A 16,650-nucleotide genomic window follows, 5' to 3' on the forward strand; every position below is an offset into this window, starting at 1 on the left:
GTGCTGGCTGGCTAACATTTATATGAATGTCTGTGGAGAGAGACTCGTCTAACTGAGACATCCTGTATGCGCAGCCTGCTTAACTAAGACACATATAAAGAGACAGAACTGTTTTGAGGTCCTTGAAGAAGGACAGGAAGACAGAGAGATTAAATCAGAGAACAGTCTGGGTGGCAGAAAGGATGTCCCAGGGAAAATGAACCTCAGTTCTGCAGAAAGAGAGGAGACACATTGCAGAGCGCATCCCTCCATCCCCCTGCATCTGGAGTTTATTAGCTTGTGTGTGTGTGTGTGTGTGTGTGTGTGTGTGTGTGTGTGTGTGTGTGTGTGTGTGTGTGTGTGTGTGTGTGTGTGTGTGTGTGTGTGTGTGTGTGTGTGTGTGTGTGTGTGTGTGTGTGTGTGTGTGTGTGTGTGTGTGTGTGTGTGTGTGTGGTTGATTGGAGCAGTCGAGCATAGCTGGGGTATGGGTGGCTTGCTGCCCCAGATGAGGCCCCAGCCATGTTCTATCACAGTTCTACCAAGCAGTACTTTGCGAAAGGAGTGGAAAAAGACAAGTCATCCACATCCATCCAGCAGAGAGCTCCAGTTGTTTTCACTTAGAAGCTTCTCTGTGGCCTCCCCTTCCCGGTAAAGAAAGGAGGGAGAAGTGGTCATCTTGCTATGGTTTGGGAGAATATCCAGAGCTTGAGGCCCCCTCATCGCTGCATTAGCAAATCACTTATTCAGTCAGTCAGTTGTTCTCTTCTCTGGGGCTCAGAGGGCTGGGATTGTGTGTGTGTGTGTGATCAGAGAGTGGGTGGGGCAGACTGGAGAGGCCCCAGGACCACAGAGGCCGGGGGGTGTCCTACATCTCATTATACTCATTATGATCTAGATGGGACTGTTTTCACATTCTAATCAGCATCCCCATATGTGGGGATTACATCAACAAGTGGACTGTTGTCGGTGGGTGTGATGAGTAAACCCCTATTGACCCACAAGTTTGCATCCCAAATGGCACCATATTCCCTATGGGCCATGGTAAAAGTAGTGCACTATAAAGGGAATAAGCTGCAATTTAGGACACAGCACTTGTGTTTCATGTCTAATCATACTTTATTAATCACTAAGGGCTGGCATTGTGCCCAGAGTAAATGAAGCATGGCAAACAGTAGTGGGGACCTGAGGAGTGTTTACTACACTTGATTTGACCTATGTTGACAAAGGAGCACCATGCTGCTGCAGGGCCTAAACATTGGGTACAGACTCAGGCTACATCAGAATTGGCACCCTATTCCCTATATAGTGCACTACTTTTGACCAGAGCCCCAAGGGAATAGGGTGCCACTTGATTTGACTGTGAGCACCACTCCTCTGTGGGTCTGAAATATTAGGCTCTGACTGAGATGTTGTAATCGGGGGATATATCTTTCATTGATGATGTTTGGAAATAAAGAACCTCAACAAACTCAGTTGCTTTTAGCTATTGGTGATCAGAGACCCATAAGGATGGAGTAATCACCCAAGTGGGCTCTGAGTATGCAGTATATGCCAAACCTAGCCTACTGTAACCAAGCCAACCTTGGCAGTGGTGTGTTGTGTTCCTGCCAATACCAGTACTTATGCCAGGCAGGGCTGTGGATTTGTTTCCCGTGGCAAAGGGATATTAAGTAAGCACATAAAGCCTAATGGAAAAAAATACAGCTGGGCTCAGATACCATGCTTTTAATACAAAGGCATCTCTTATGCTGAGATGGCAAAGACAACAAGCAGTATTTTCAAGCAACCGGAGTCCCGTACTGGACAGTATCCAATGAGTTCAGCTTGATCTCCAAATCAAAGAGGGACGTTTGTAGGTAGTTTGTTGCACAACAGCCTCAAAGCTCAGCCATCAAAGTTAGATATACTGCCTCACAGCATAAATAAATTGTCACCCTTTTTACTGACCTGTGAACTGTAAGTAAAGCTAACAGAAGGGACAGTAGTAATGTTGAGTACTGGTAAGAATGTTGAGCTATCAAAAGAAGTCTCTGCACACTTGAATCAGATGCAGGTTCAGTGCTAAGCTTCAGATGCGAGTTATAATGTGCTAAGCTTTCAGTCAACAACCAACTTCGTCAGAGCACCACCATTTTGAATCCCCTGTTGCGTATCTCCCTATGCTTTTCTTTTGAAGTGGACTTGTTTACAGTACAGTAATTATACAACACATAACATTTTCTGACTGAATTCCTGTTATCTGACTGACTGCCTGTAAATTGTGCAACCAAGTCAACTGGCATATGGTTTATCTGAGTAAAGGCCTCAAATGTCAAGGATCTCACATGGACTCCATTAGTCATTTCTACACACTTTGGGGATTTGGATTAAGGGTCAAGGGTCAGATGTTAAGATAAGCAAGGCACCATGCCACTAAAGGACTGTTCTTCTGTTCTATTATGTGAACAGCAAACTCTGGGCGAAAAATGACGTTGACTCTATTGAGGTGCTATCGGTTCAGGGTCGACTGTGTCTAGAGCATACGGAGATGAGAACGTCGCCTTGCCTTTAGTTTCCTCTTTCTCTCTCTTTTTCTCCCTCTCTCTCTCTCTCTCTCTGTCACTCAGTCACTCAGTCACTCACTTAGCACAGCTGAGATCTTTAAGAAAACTGAATAAGTATGAAGAACAAAGCTTTGCTTCTTACATGGAGAAAGGTTGAACCTTAGGGTCTCTTTCATACTATTGGCAGATGTGCTAGTAGGAAAGTTGGTCTGGGGGGAAGACCCAGGGATAGCTGACTCAACCATCTTTGTTAGAGCACATGGGCAGGCGAGGCTAGATGGGAACAGGGCAGGGACCCTTACACAGAACCTCAGAGCTGTGACCCAAACTCAGCCGGCCAAAAACCCCAACTGCAACCCAGAGGTGGAACTTCCCAATCATAGTCTGACCAGGCTTGGAAAGATCTTCTGCTACAGTCTTTTCATACGACTGTACTGTACAGCTACAACTGTACTGTAAAACAAATTTCCACGGTGTGCTAGTTTTGTTGGCCTCAACTTCTTCGGCTCCTCTATCCTCTCCTCTGACCTGGAACTCGTTGGGCGTCTCTGATTGTTGACGGGTTCGCATTTTCTTCATAACGAGCCAAAGGAACAGATAAGACTGGAGAGGTGGAGCAGTGGGAGGGAGGGATGACAGGAGGTTGGGATGGAGGGGAAGGATTGAGATGGAGCAGGACAGTCACTGAGTGGTTTGGAGGGGAGGGAGGGATAAAAGGAGGGGGGTCCCATGTGAAATCCAACTATCCTCTGATGGTTCTATCATCGTCCGTCATGATGGAATGAAAACCCAAAGGTGTTCTTTCCCGGAATAGCTTGGACACGGAACAAACCTGCTCTTGAGTTCGCCTTGACACAACAAGCACTATTGTATGGTTCGTTTAGAAGTGTATATATATATTTTTTAAGCTGTCCAGATGACCTCAAATGAAGGAATAAGCAGAAATGTTAGGAGTCAACAAGTTAATCTCTGCACTCTGTTCCCTTTGTAGTGCACTACTTTTGCCCAGGGCACATAGGGGACCATTGTCAAGACCTGGTTATCCCACTGTAATTAGGTTCATTGGGTTGCTCAGCTTTGATTTATAAGTGCTGTCATTTTACGTCACAGCAAGTGTTCTTGACACTTCAACACATATGTGTTTTTTTTCATGCATCTACAAATGTAATGTTGTTCAATTGTTGTTCTATGTTAACACCAGTCTGTGTTTTATGTTTCAGTTCATCCCACACTCACGACATCACACGACCCTGCTGACCCCCTAGGGGAAAGTAAGTCAGTCATTGACTAGGAAATTCTTAACCAATGGTTTTTATATCTCAGGATCTTAGGCCACTTTGACATAATACTTGTTGTCCAGATTGAGTTATGTCATTTGCATATAACTTGTTTTCATGCTGTCACGACCAGAGAAAAATACATGCTGTCGCTACCTCGCGTTCAAACCAAGGTGTTGTCAAGTCATTGAATAACAATCTACCTCGTTCTCTCTCTCTCAGCCATCTTGTATGTGTTGGACACTCCAACCGTGGTTGGGATCGCCTTCGCTGCATTTGTGATCGGTGCCCTGTTGACCGGAGCCCTGTGGTTCATCTACTCTCATACAGGTACATCTCTCTGACCTGTCCCTTTACCTGAGACACAGGACAATCTCATACAGTTACATCCCCACGTGTATACTACTTAGAATGTATTCTCAATGCATTGCTTCATTCCAAGTGGTATGATAGTATGGACATTGGAACATTCATTAGTGGTATGCTTGTTTGGAACGTAGACGCTCGTTGGAACTTAAACATCTGGGTACTGTCCCTTTATCTGCTGCTGCATGAGGTCCTACCTGTTGGCCCTCATGTAAGACTGAAGGTTTCATCTTGATGGTAACCTCTCTGCACTGATAAGTGCTTCTAAAGAATGTCTTAACTACATAGTGCCAGAATGCTGTTTTATAATCAGAAAACATCCTATCGCTGATAGAGGCGAGGAAAAAATACCCAGGGCCGTAGCTACATATGAGAACAACGAGGTCATATCCTCTGCAATTTTTTCAAATAGATGTGTGTGTATATATATATATTATATATACTAGCGTTCAAAGTTTGGGGTCACTTAGAAATGTCCTTGTTTTTGAAAGAAAAGCAAATTTTTTGTCCATTAAAATAACATCAAATTGATCAGAAATACAGTGTAGACATTGTTAATGTTGTAAATGGCTATTGTAGCTGGAAACTGACAAAAATAAATTATGGAATATCTTCATAGGCACTCAGAGACCAATTATCAGCAACCATCAGTTCTGTGTTCCAATGGCACGTTGTGTTAGCTAATCAAAGTTTATAATTTTAAAAGGCTAATTGATCATTAGAAAACCCTGTTGCAATTATGTTAGCACAGCTGGAAACTGTTCTGATTAAAGAAGCAATAAAACTGTCCTTCTTTAGACTAGTTGAGTATCTGGAGCATCAGCATTTGTTGGTTCGATTACAGGCTCAAAATGTCCAGAAAAAGTACTTTTTTCTGAAACTCTTCCGTCTATTTTTGTTCTGAGAAATGAAGGCTATTCCTTGCGAGAAATTGCCAAGAAACTGAAGATCTCGTACAACGCTGTGTACTACTCCCTTCACAGAACAGCGCAAACTGGCTCTAACCAAAATAGAAAGAGGAGTGGGAGGCCGCGGTGCACAACTGAGCAAGAGGACAAGTACATTAGAGTGTCTAGTTTGAGAAACAGACGCATCACTAGTCCTCAACTGGCAGCTTCATTAAATAGTACCCACAAAACACCAGTGTCAACGTCAAAACTGAAGAGGCGACTCCGGGACGCTGGCCTTCTAGGCAGAGTTTCAAAGAAAAAGCCATATCTTAGACTTGCCAATAAAAATAAAAGATTAAGATGGGCAAAAGAACACAGACACTGGACAGAGGAATTCTGCCTTTGATGGACTGTCGTTTCGCTTTGCTTATTTGAGCTGTTCTTGCCATAATATGGACTTGGTCTTTTACCAAATAGGGCTATCTTCTGTATACCACCCATAACTTGTCACAACACAACTGATTGACTCAAACGCATTAAGAAGGAAATAAATTCCACAAATTAACTTAACAAGGCACACCTGTTAATTGAAATGCATTCCAGGAGACTACCTCATGAAGCTGGTTAAGAGAATGACAAGAGTGTGCAAAGCTGTCATCAATGAAAAGGGTGGCTACTTTGGAGAATATCAAATATAAAACAGATTTTGATTTGTTTAACACTTTTTTTTGGTTACAAAATGATTCCATATGTGTTATTTCTCTTTTTTTTTTCTTTTTTTTCTCTTTTTTTTTGGGGGGGGGGGTGGATAAGCTTAATATTGCGGAAAGAATGTTGCTTCCAATGTAATTGTCTGCATAATTTCCAATCCCTCATATTTTTTGGGGTAAATCTATATATCCATTCACGTATGCATACATATACACATATATACATACACATACCTACATAGACATACATACCTTTTTTAAAGAGTATACCTTTATTATTATTCCCTGCAAACCCTACCACCGATCCCCCAATTGGAGTAAACTGATAAACATTTCTGTTTTTACCTTCAATTTATACATCTTATACACATTTTACAGACACAGTCTACTTTACAATAGTTATCTCTTGTTTGTTCTTAGTCCTTCCTCTATTTCTGTTGTCCATCCAGTTTGATTTCCACTTGTAACTGTGCTATTTCACAATAGCTCCGCACCTATACACATTTCACAGATCCCGTATGCCCTACATTGTTTATCTTGTTATTAGTCCCACCCTTCAGCTCCACTCAACCTTTCCCATCTATCTTCCAACATCATCCATTTCGGATTTTTATTTGCCATATATTTTTCAACTGTGCTGTGATGCTTCACAAAAGATTTGAAACTTCCTATTCTCATAGCTTCCACGGATTGTAAATTAAAAATAAACATTTTTGCTAAAATAATTATTATATTATTGATTGATTGACTATGGCTTTTCAAATCCCCCAGTATTGCTATCTGTAGCGTTAGTTCTACGCAAATGTTGCAATTCTTCAACCATTCCTGGACCTGTGACCAAAAACGAGCTACATGCGGACAATACCAAAATAAATGGTCTAATGACTCTGCCTCCTCACAGCAGAATCTACAGAGCTGAGAAGATTGTATCCCCCATATATATAACATTCTATTAGTTGCAAGAATTTTGTACAATAATTTAAATTGAAAAATTCGAAGTTTTGAATCCGGCGTTGTTTTGCGTATCAATTCATAAACCATGTGCCATGGAATGGGTACATCGAAAATCTCTTCCCAACTATTTTGCAATTTATATGGCACAGCTGTAAGTTTTTTGGTCCTTAAATGAAATTGGTATATGTTTTTATTTATCACACTTTTCTTTAACCATTTATGTTCTTTAATATAAGGCCGACATACAAGTTCCTTACTTTTATCCCCTTCCACCTGCCTCTTCCATTTTTGTGGTAATGCTGCAATTAATTGGTTGTAATTTTGGGTAGAGCAGACATTTCCATATGTCTGTGTTAGCTGCATGTGTGACATTACTCCACCAGTCATATTTATGATATCATTCACAAAAATTATACCTTTTTTAAACATTTCTTCGATAAATACAGTTTTTTTATCAATTACTATATTTGAATTTAACCACAAGATTTGTTGTACTATTTGTTCCGTCCTTTCAGGTGGATTAAACTGAAATTGCAACCAACTTTCTAAGGCTTGTTTAAAAAATAAAGATATTTTGGAGATTATTTCCTTTTCAAGCAACCGAAAGTGAGCAGGTGTAATCTGAATAAAGGGAAAAAGGCCCTTCTTGAACATAGGATGAGACATTCGTACTAATCTACTAGAGAACCAGTTTGGATTTAAGTATAACTTTTGTATGACTGATGCCTTTAGTGAGAGGTCTAATGCTTTAATATTTAATAATTTCTGCCCTCCGAATTCATATTCGTTATATAAATAAGCCCTTTTAATTTTATCTGGCTTGCCGTTCCAAATAAAATTGAATATTTTTTGTTCATATAATTTAAAAAGCAGGTCACTAGGTGTAGGCAAAACCATAAGCAAATAGGTAAACTGTGATATGATTAAAGAGTTAATCAGGGTGATTTTCCCACAAATAGACAGGTATTTTCCTTTCCATGGTAGCAAGATCTTATCTATTTTTGCTAACTTTCTATAAAAATTTATTGGAGTGAGATCATTTCTTTCTTTTGGGATTTGTATACCGAGTATGTCCACATCACCGTCAGACCATTTAATTGGTAAACTACATGGCTGTCACGTTCCTGACCTATTTCTGTTAGTTTGTTATATGTGTTAGTTGGTCAGGACGTGAGTTTGGGTGGGCATTCTATGTTTTCTGTTTCTATGTTGGTTTATGGGTTGCCTGGTATGGCTCTTAATTAGAGGCAGGTGTTTGGCGTTCCTCTAATTAAGAGTCATATTTAGGTAGGTGTTTTCACAGTGTTCGTTGTGGGTGATTGTCTCCTGTGTTTGTGTATGTCGTTGCGCCACACGGGACTGGTTTCGGTTTGTTTGTTTCAGTGTCATTTATGTGTAGGCTTTTTTCCCTGTTCGTGCGTTCTCGTGTGTTATGTGAGTCCGTCGTTCAGATCTGTCTACACCGTTTATTTGTTTTGTTAGTTTATTAGTCAAGTTCGTGTTTTCGTGTTTTTTTCTTTAATAAATCATGTCGTCACAATCCGCTGCATATTGGTTCAATCCCTGCTCCTCCTCTTCTGATGAAGAGGAGGAAAGCCGTTACAATGGCAATGTAAAATGTGTATTTTTTAGTGATCCAATACGTAATATGGTACATTTATCATAATTTGGTTTTAATCCAGAGAGGATAGCAAATGTATCTAGATCCTCTAAGAGGCCGTGGAGAGATTCTAGTTGTGGTTTTAAAAGAAAACATGAATCATCAGCGTACAATGACACCTTAGTTTTTAGGCCCTGGATTTCTAATCCCTTAATATTAATGTTTGATCTAATTTTAACAGCTGACATTTCGATGGCAATAATAAATAGATATGCCGATAGTGGACAACCTTGTTTTACTCCTCTAGATAGTTTAAAACTTTCTGAGATGTAGCCATTATTTACTATTTTACACCTAGGGTTACTGTACATAATTTTTACCCATTTTATAAGAGATTCCCCAAAATTGAAATATTCTAGGCATTTATATATAAACTCCAGTCGTACTTTATCAAAAGCCTTTTCAAAATCAGCTATGAAAACCAGGCCTGGTGTCCCCGATATTTCATAGTGTTCGATTGTTTCCAGTACTTGCCTTATATTATCTCCAATGTATCGTCCATGTAAAAAACCTGTCTGATTAGGATGAATAATATCTGACAAAACTTTTTTTATTCTATGCGCCAAGCATTTTGCTAGGATTTTTGCATCACAACACTGAAGTGTAAGAGGTCTCCAATTTTTTAAATGGACTGGCTCTTTATATACACCACTTGGGTCCTGTTTCAGTAATAATGATATCACACCTTCTTGTTGCGTGTCTGATAATCTATCATTTATATAGGAGTGGTTAAAACAAGCTAATAATGGTCCTTTGAGTATATCAAAAATATGTTTGTACACTTCCACTGGTATGCCATCCAGTCCTGGAGTTTTCCCATCCTTAAAGGCCCCAATTGCATCAAGTAGTTCCTCCTCTGTAATTAGGCCTTCACATGAGTCTTTCTGTACAGATGTTAATTTTACATTATTATTAGGGAAAAAATCCATACAATTAGTTTCAGTTAGTGGAGATGGAGGAGCCTGAAACGAAAATATATTCTTAAAGTACTTTACTTCCTCTTTCAAATATCATTTGGTGAATCATGCGTGACTCCATCATTTGTAACAAGTTTTAATACGTTTTTTTTGGTAGCATTTCTATATTGAAGATTGAAAAAGAATTTGGTGCATTTTTCCCCATATTCCATCCAGTTCGCTTTATTTTTGTAATATATTACACTGGATCTTTCTTGAATAAGTTCCTCCATTTCTTTTTGTTTTTCCTCTAACTTATTCTGTGCCTCTATGGTACCGTTTTTATTGTTATCTAACTGTACTGTTAGTCCTTCAATTTCCTTTGTTAATATGGACTCTTTTGATCGAAATTGCTTTTGTTTTATAGATGAGTACTGAATTGCATGGCCTCTAAAGGCACACTTAAAAGTGTCCCATACAATATGGGGATCTGCTGTACCTATGTTATGTCTAAAAAAGTCAGTTATAAATTCTTCTGTCCTAGTTCTAAACAATTTATCATCTAGTAGGCTTTGATTAAATTTCCAATATCCTCGCCCACGTGGAAATTCTGTAAGAGTAATATATATGCCAATTATGTGATGGTCCGACCGCATTCTGTCCCCTATCAAACACTTTTTAACTTTTGGTGCCAGAGAGAATGATATAAGAAAGTAGTCAAGGCGACTAGCTTGATTAAGCCTCCGCCATGTATATCTCACTAGGTCAGGGTATTTAAGTCTCCATATATCCACTAATTCCAATATATCCATGACATTCCTGATTTCCTTAAGTGCCTGAGGGTGATAGTTTGTAGTGTGATTTCCTTTCCGGTCCATAGAGGTATTTAAGACCGTATTAAAATCTCCCACTATAATAATAGAGTCTAGTGTTGCTTGTAGAGTTGATACATTCTTATATATATTGTCAAAGAAGCTTGGATCATCATTATTCGGACCGTATAGGTTAATAAGCCATATATGTTTATTGTCCAATAACATATTTAAAATAATCCATCTACCTTGAGGATCTGTTTGGACAAGTTGCACATTTGGATCAAAGTTATTATTAATTAAAACCATCACCCCTTTTGAATTTCTTTGCCCATGGGAGAAATATATTTCGCCCCCCCAGTTCTTTTTCCACAAAACTTCATCTAAAACTGTTGAATGGGTTTCCTGTAAACAGTAGATATTATAATCCTTCTCTTTTAGCCAGGTAAATACTGATCGTCTTTTCTTATTATCTGCTAAGCCATTACAATTGTAACTGGCTATACTTATTTCACCACTTACCATAATGAGACACACCTTTCAATTATTTTTATCAAAATATATGTTTGTAAACGTCCTATTAAAAAGTAACATAATGATTGAGTGTCTATATAGTTGTACCATGACATTTGCATCTCCACTAAGCAAACCTCCAATTGGTCCCCACTATTCCACCCGCCAAAAGCCCCCATCTCGAGTTGGGTTGTCATCCCAATGCCCGGCAGACCACCCCCGACCCCCCGCATCGCACAGCCCCGGACCGACTGGGATCCATCCTTCGAAAAGTGCACACAGCACCATCCACCGAACCGAAGCAAATCCATTGCCAAATGCATTTCCATCGCCCTCACCTCGATTTTTATTACATATTGCTGTGAATCATCCTCTATAGTCCCTAACATCTTTTACTTCTTCCTTCACAACAGTTGTGGGATACACACATACACCCACACACATTCAGCCATTACCCCCACACAACCATAAGCTCACCCTCTCAACAATTGCACCATCCCAGAGCCCAACTCAAGATGGGTCATGATTTACAAATGTACTTGCAGCTGCAGCTGCATGAGAAGGCCTGCAAGACCGCCCAAAAAATGAGCATAAATGTATAGATTTATTTACCATTGTCACATCCTAGATGATGGAGGTCAAGTGTACACCTTCTTCCTGAAACACCCACAATACGGTCATCCATTTTGACCATGTTCCCAAGCATCTCCATGCAGTCCGATTGGTTTCGTGCCACCAGGGCCACAATAATATACCCCCTCTCTGAATGTCCGAGTGTGACCCCCTCCCCATGGGTTACTGCAGCTAGTGTTGCCAGCACTGCCACTGCCTGGGTGGGGGCACCCCACCGGAATCCCCACCGGCTAGGTACAAGGTCATCAAGGTTCTCATTAGCAGCTTTGAGAATTTCCTTGTTTATTATGCTCTCCCTTTAGGGGGCTTTGGCTTTGCAGGACCAACCCTGCCAAGCAGGCTCAGAATCTTGAGGGGGCAGTGCTGCTCTTGGTCCCTGACCTCATTTTGGCTGCATACAGACCGCATACAGCGTGCACATAAAACAGTTAGGGACTTCTCCTTAGTATCTGGGCCATTCATGTGGGTGTCTAGGGTATAGGGCCATGGACCGTACCATTAAAATAGGATAATAAATAATTAGATATAATTTATTTTAAAAATGTAGTTCCCTATGATAGGACAATAAATAAATAAGACGTGTAATTCATTATAAAAGTATATCCATCATCTGAACAACATTGAAAGCCCTCTCATACCCGGCCCACAGCAATACACTGGCTCTGGGATATGCAACTATTTCATTACTCACTCACTCAACTTTCCAAACATAACAAATAAAAATAAACACACACCACACCATCCACACATACTGTGCCTTCTGTTTACTTAGTTTTTATCTTCACTATATAAAAATAGTGCTTGTGTTCAATTAGTTATATGTGAAGATTTATAGAAAAGCTATATTTTGTATTGTATTGTTACAATCAGTAACCGGGCTTGAATTGTGTTTATTTTCCTCATCTATGAGAACTTTGTAATTTTTAAAATAACCATGGAGTAATCTTTGTGTCTCTGAACAACTGGTTATCAATATATAGTTTATCAACGACGAGAGCTACTCGTTTCGCTTTTAATCTATTTTCCTTGAAAATTGGATACAGAACTTTGCGCCGTTCTGCAATTTCTTTCGGAAACTGATCATTCATGCCAATTTTGGTCCCAGCAAGTCTTTTACCTAGGCTTTTAACCATTATTTTATCTTTAAATGAAGCAAATTTGGCAACGATTGGGCGTTCGTACCTCTGCCCTCTCTGTCCGAGGCGGTGTACACGTTCAAGTTGGATCTTATCGATAACTTCGCGCGGTATCTGAAGCGCTGCAAAAAGGAACTCTCTAACTACAGATTCAGGAACCTCTCCTTCTTTCTCTTGGATACCTGTAAGTACCAAATTCTCTCTCATGGATCTAGTTTGTATGTCCAGTAAGCATTCCTTCAGAACGTTGTTCTCCTTTTTAAATTCATTCATTTCGGTTTCAATCTTATTGACCATCCCTTTTAGCGCGTGTGTTTCCTTCTCCAAAGCCGCGGCTTTTTCATCACTCATCTCTAGGCTTGCCTTCAACTCTTTTATATCTTTACTAACTAATTCAAGTTTACCCAGTTTGTCATTTATTGATTTTAACAGATCGGTTTCGAACTTTACCATTGCCGGTGGTGAGAATATTAGATCATCCGTGTCGGTTGAGGAGTCACGTTTTCGTTTTTGATTCGGTTCCCCTGTCTTATTCTCCGTCATGTTTGGGTGTTGCTTGTTTTCGTAATATTTGTCGATAAATGTCTCTAGTCTTAGGATTTGTTTTGTGTTATTATCCAGATTGAAGGTTATCACCCACCAGATTATTTAGTGCTAATGTTTTAGTCTAAGTTAGCAGATATTTCGAATATTATGTTTTATCTTGAGGTGCTCTACATAACTTCGTTCAGTCCGCCATTACCTTTACGTTACCTTTACGTCCGCCGTCTACGTCCTACCTGCCTAAACACCTATCCCCTATCCCCCTATTTCTCAGTTTTGATGTCTTCACTATTATTCTACAATGTAGAAAATAGTAAAAAATAAAGAAAATCCCTGGAATGAGTAGGTGTGTCCAAACTTTTGACTGGTACTGCATGTCAAAATGTGTATAATTGCAGGAAATTAGCTGTAAAACTGCAATCACCAAGAAAGTTATGTAAAGCTTTCTTTAACTTCTGTTAATAACATACATTTTCTGCTAACAGATCCCTTTGTACAGATTCAATTATAGTTTTTAATTGCGGTGCTGAGTTAATGGGAGTTAATGTGTAGCGGCTAATTGTATAGCTAATAGGCTATGTTTTAGTAGATCAACTGAGGTGAATGAACCTACAGCAACCAATGTGGTAATGGCTAAGGTAATTTTGCTTGTTTATTCTGTTATCCAAATAGCATTTTAGATTTTTTACATTTTATAGAATGTTATATAGCTTTAACTTTCTTTACATTTATTGGATCCCCCAACCCGACTAAAACTCAGACCCTGGCTACAGCCCTGGCAATAACATATTGACTCCTCTACTGTAAATATATCCTGTTTGTCAGCTTAAGCGGCTCTTCTCTTTCCTGCCTTTGAATGGGTCTCGGGTCCTGCGGGTTGTTGTATTCTCAGACACAATGGCCTCAGCTCGGACATAGAGAGGGGGCTGGCTGGAATTCCCCCTGTCCATTTTGTGGGGCACTCGCCGTTTGGCTCACAGGAAGACAGACACAATCTGTCCATTAGATGCCAAGTCAAGACTTTCCACACCAGCATCCCCAGGCTGGTGACCCCTGACCTTTGGGAGGAAGCCTGGAGGTCACTGAGGTCTGGAGAGGACCTCTAACAGCACATACTGTAGAAAAGAACAGGCCTGTCTGTGTTCTGCCTGGCTGCTATGCTGTTGAGTTGACCCCCTGTCATCTATCCTTCATGTGTCCTCAGAGAAAACATGAAATCCTTCATAAACAAGATCAGGGTGTTCTAAGTGTGATCATTGCCCTAAGGTTTAGAGGACCACAGCACAGATAGCACCAAAGGCCTGTCTGTGTTCTGCCTGTTTGGCCACTGGCCGTCTTATCTGCTTACTACACTGTTGGCCTCCCTCTTCATCGATCTGATGTGTTCTCAGTGAAACACTGTGAAACCTTTCATTTACAGCATGAGGGGGTTCTAATAACGTTGATCTAATCTAGGTAATGTCATTACTAAAATGTGTGTCACTTATAACTTAGAAGCAGTAGGACGGCAAATTTCAACCTCACTGAAATGCGGAAATCTCAGAAAAGTGAAGCAAACTCCACTAATGTGCATTTCAGTTAACCAGTCCAAATACCTACTTTCTTACTTTTATCTTTGTCCCTCTGTTTATACTGGCACCCCTTTAAAACGTCCTTCATAAGATTTTTATGAGTTTCCTAGAGAGACCCGCCATTATAAACACAAGCCTTTATATTCCCCTATGGCCCAAAATATTGTTGAGGTCAAGAGTTGAACTTCTTTAGGGTAACAGGTGTAAAGAATGTAGTTCTGAAAAGATGAGGAGAGTTAAGCCCTTTTAGAAGTTGGGATAAAAAACACTGCAGGAATGTGGTTCTAATATTGATGTTATAGCTAGTGGTTCCTCTGTTGGAGGATAATAGCCTGAGAGGCCTAGGCTTGTGTCCCATATAGCTCCCTATTCCCTATATAGTGCACTACTTTTGATGAGGGCTCCTGAGTGGCGCAGTGGTCTAAGGTACTGCATCTCAGTGCAAGAGGATTCACTGCAGTCCCTGGTTTGATACCAGGCTGCATCACATCCGGCTGTGATTGGGAGTCCCATAGTGCGGCGCCCAGCGTCGTCTGGGTTTGGCCGGTGTAGGCCATCATTGTAAATAAGAATTTGTCTTAACTGACTTGCCTAGTTAAATAAAGGTGAAATAAAAAATAAAATAAAAAATTTGGCACATTAGGGCTCTGGTCAAAAGCAGTGCACTAAATAGGGAATAGGGTACTATTTGGGACGTATCCCTATTATATTCTGATGTTGTCTTGGATAGGGAATAGGGTACTATTTGGGAGGCATCCCTATTCTATTCTGATGTAGTCTTGGAAACTATTGACTTGTACCACCAACATATCCCTACATGGAAACATAGGCAAGAATACCCCAAGAATTTATATTTTCTCAAAAACAACTTAAAATATCCACAGCTGAATAATTTTAAAACCAGTGAATGATGAAACATGTACCCTCACTTATTCCCTCAGGAGGCGAAGGACAATGTTAGAGGTTTGTTCACATTAAAAGCCAAAACCATACTCACCCCACACTCATCTACACTCACCCACTCACAAAACAAGCCCATAAAGTTTCCTCCTTGGTCTGTGGTCTTGGCCAAATCCTAAAAAGAAACTCCAAGATGGCTGAAGCATCCACCTGATGGCTCAAAACTGAACCTTTCAACAGACTAGACATGAGTACACATTCTAATCAGGTACCAGTGTGCAGTATGGTTTCCCCTATCAGGCTCTGCAGATAGGACAGCTAGCTCATACTTTGATATTCCCCATGACTGGTATAGAAGGTCACAATTAAAACCGGTAGGGTACTCTGAAGTATTCTTTATCATTACCTTGTGTTTGCAGCCACAGGGAAGTGACATTTATTGAATAAAAATAAAAGATATTTGAATGTAACCGGAAACAGATATCAGGAAGTGATTTATTAAAGCTATGTCTTCTGTCCGGTAATGTATCCTGTGTATACAGGACGTGATAAATACTATCCCTAGTATCCCTCTATTTTACAATATGCCACATTAGGAATGTGGCTTGCGTCCAGAATGGCACGCTATTCCCTATATAATGCACTACTTTTGACCAAAGCTCTATGGGCCCTGGTGAAAAGTAATGCACTAAATATGGAATAGGGTGCTATTTTGGGACACAGCTTTGGAGGAAGGATGCTGTTATGGAAGATTGGCTGTGATCTCGCTGCCTGCATTGTGATAGCTCACGCCAGAGGTTAAAGGTGGTTGCCACTGGAGACAAGAAGTGGGAGTTACCCGGGCGCCGGAACAGGGTCAATACACTGTTGCTTCATTTCAATGACACGTGATGTCACCATTCGCAAAGTTTCTCATTCAGGCCAGATGGTTTACAACAACATTAAATAAAATAAAATTATATAGCCCATTTGTGTCTGGCTGGCCAGACCTAGCTATCCGGCAGGCCTGACCTACAGTACCTATCTGGTCGGCCGGATCTATCATGAGATTATAGATTTGTTTGGTCAAACTCGCTGACAGTATGGTGGAAAGCCAAGTATGCTTTTAGGGGTGAATTCTAACTTCGGTTTACGTCAAATTTTCACTTGGTCTCCCATAGATTTCAATGCATGACTAAATTAAATTTAGGATTTCGCCCCTTAGATTCCTACCAGGAGGTAAACTGACTTTGTAATTGAAGTTTTTTTAGAGATAGAGAATGGACAC

At 40.2% G+C, this 16,650-nt stretch overlaps 1 protein-coding gene across 5 annotated transcripts in view; it reads left to right on the forward strand.

Moving 5' to 3' along the window:
* LOC129869588 (transforming growth factor beta receptor type 3-like) overlaps positions 1-16,650 on the forward strand; it is a 171,243-nt gene that overhangs the window by 146,357 nt on the left and 8,236 nt on the right. For 3 of the 5 annotated variants that reach the window (XM_055944114.1, XM_055944115.1, XM_055944117.1), the window contains 2 exons: positions 3,743-3,793; positions 4,022-4,129. The exons of 1 other annotated variant lie outside the window; for it this stretch is intronic. In XM_055944114.1, the coding sequence (XP_055800089.1) occupies positions 3,743-3,793; positions 4,022-4,129 (159 nt within the window). The remainder of the gene's footprint in view (positions 1-3,742; positions 3,794-4,021; positions 4,130-16,650) is intronic. One more of the 5 variants, XM_055944116.1, reaches the window with a different exon arrangement.

This window comes from Salvelinus fontinalis, chromosome 14 (genome assembly GCF_029448725.1).
Source record: "Salvelinus fontinalis isolate EN_2023a chromosome 14, ASM2944872v1, whole genome shotgun sequence".
NCBI classification, from domain to species: Eukaryota; Metazoa; Chordata; class Actinopteri; order Salmoniformes; family Salmonidae; genus Salvelinus; species Salvelinus fontinalis.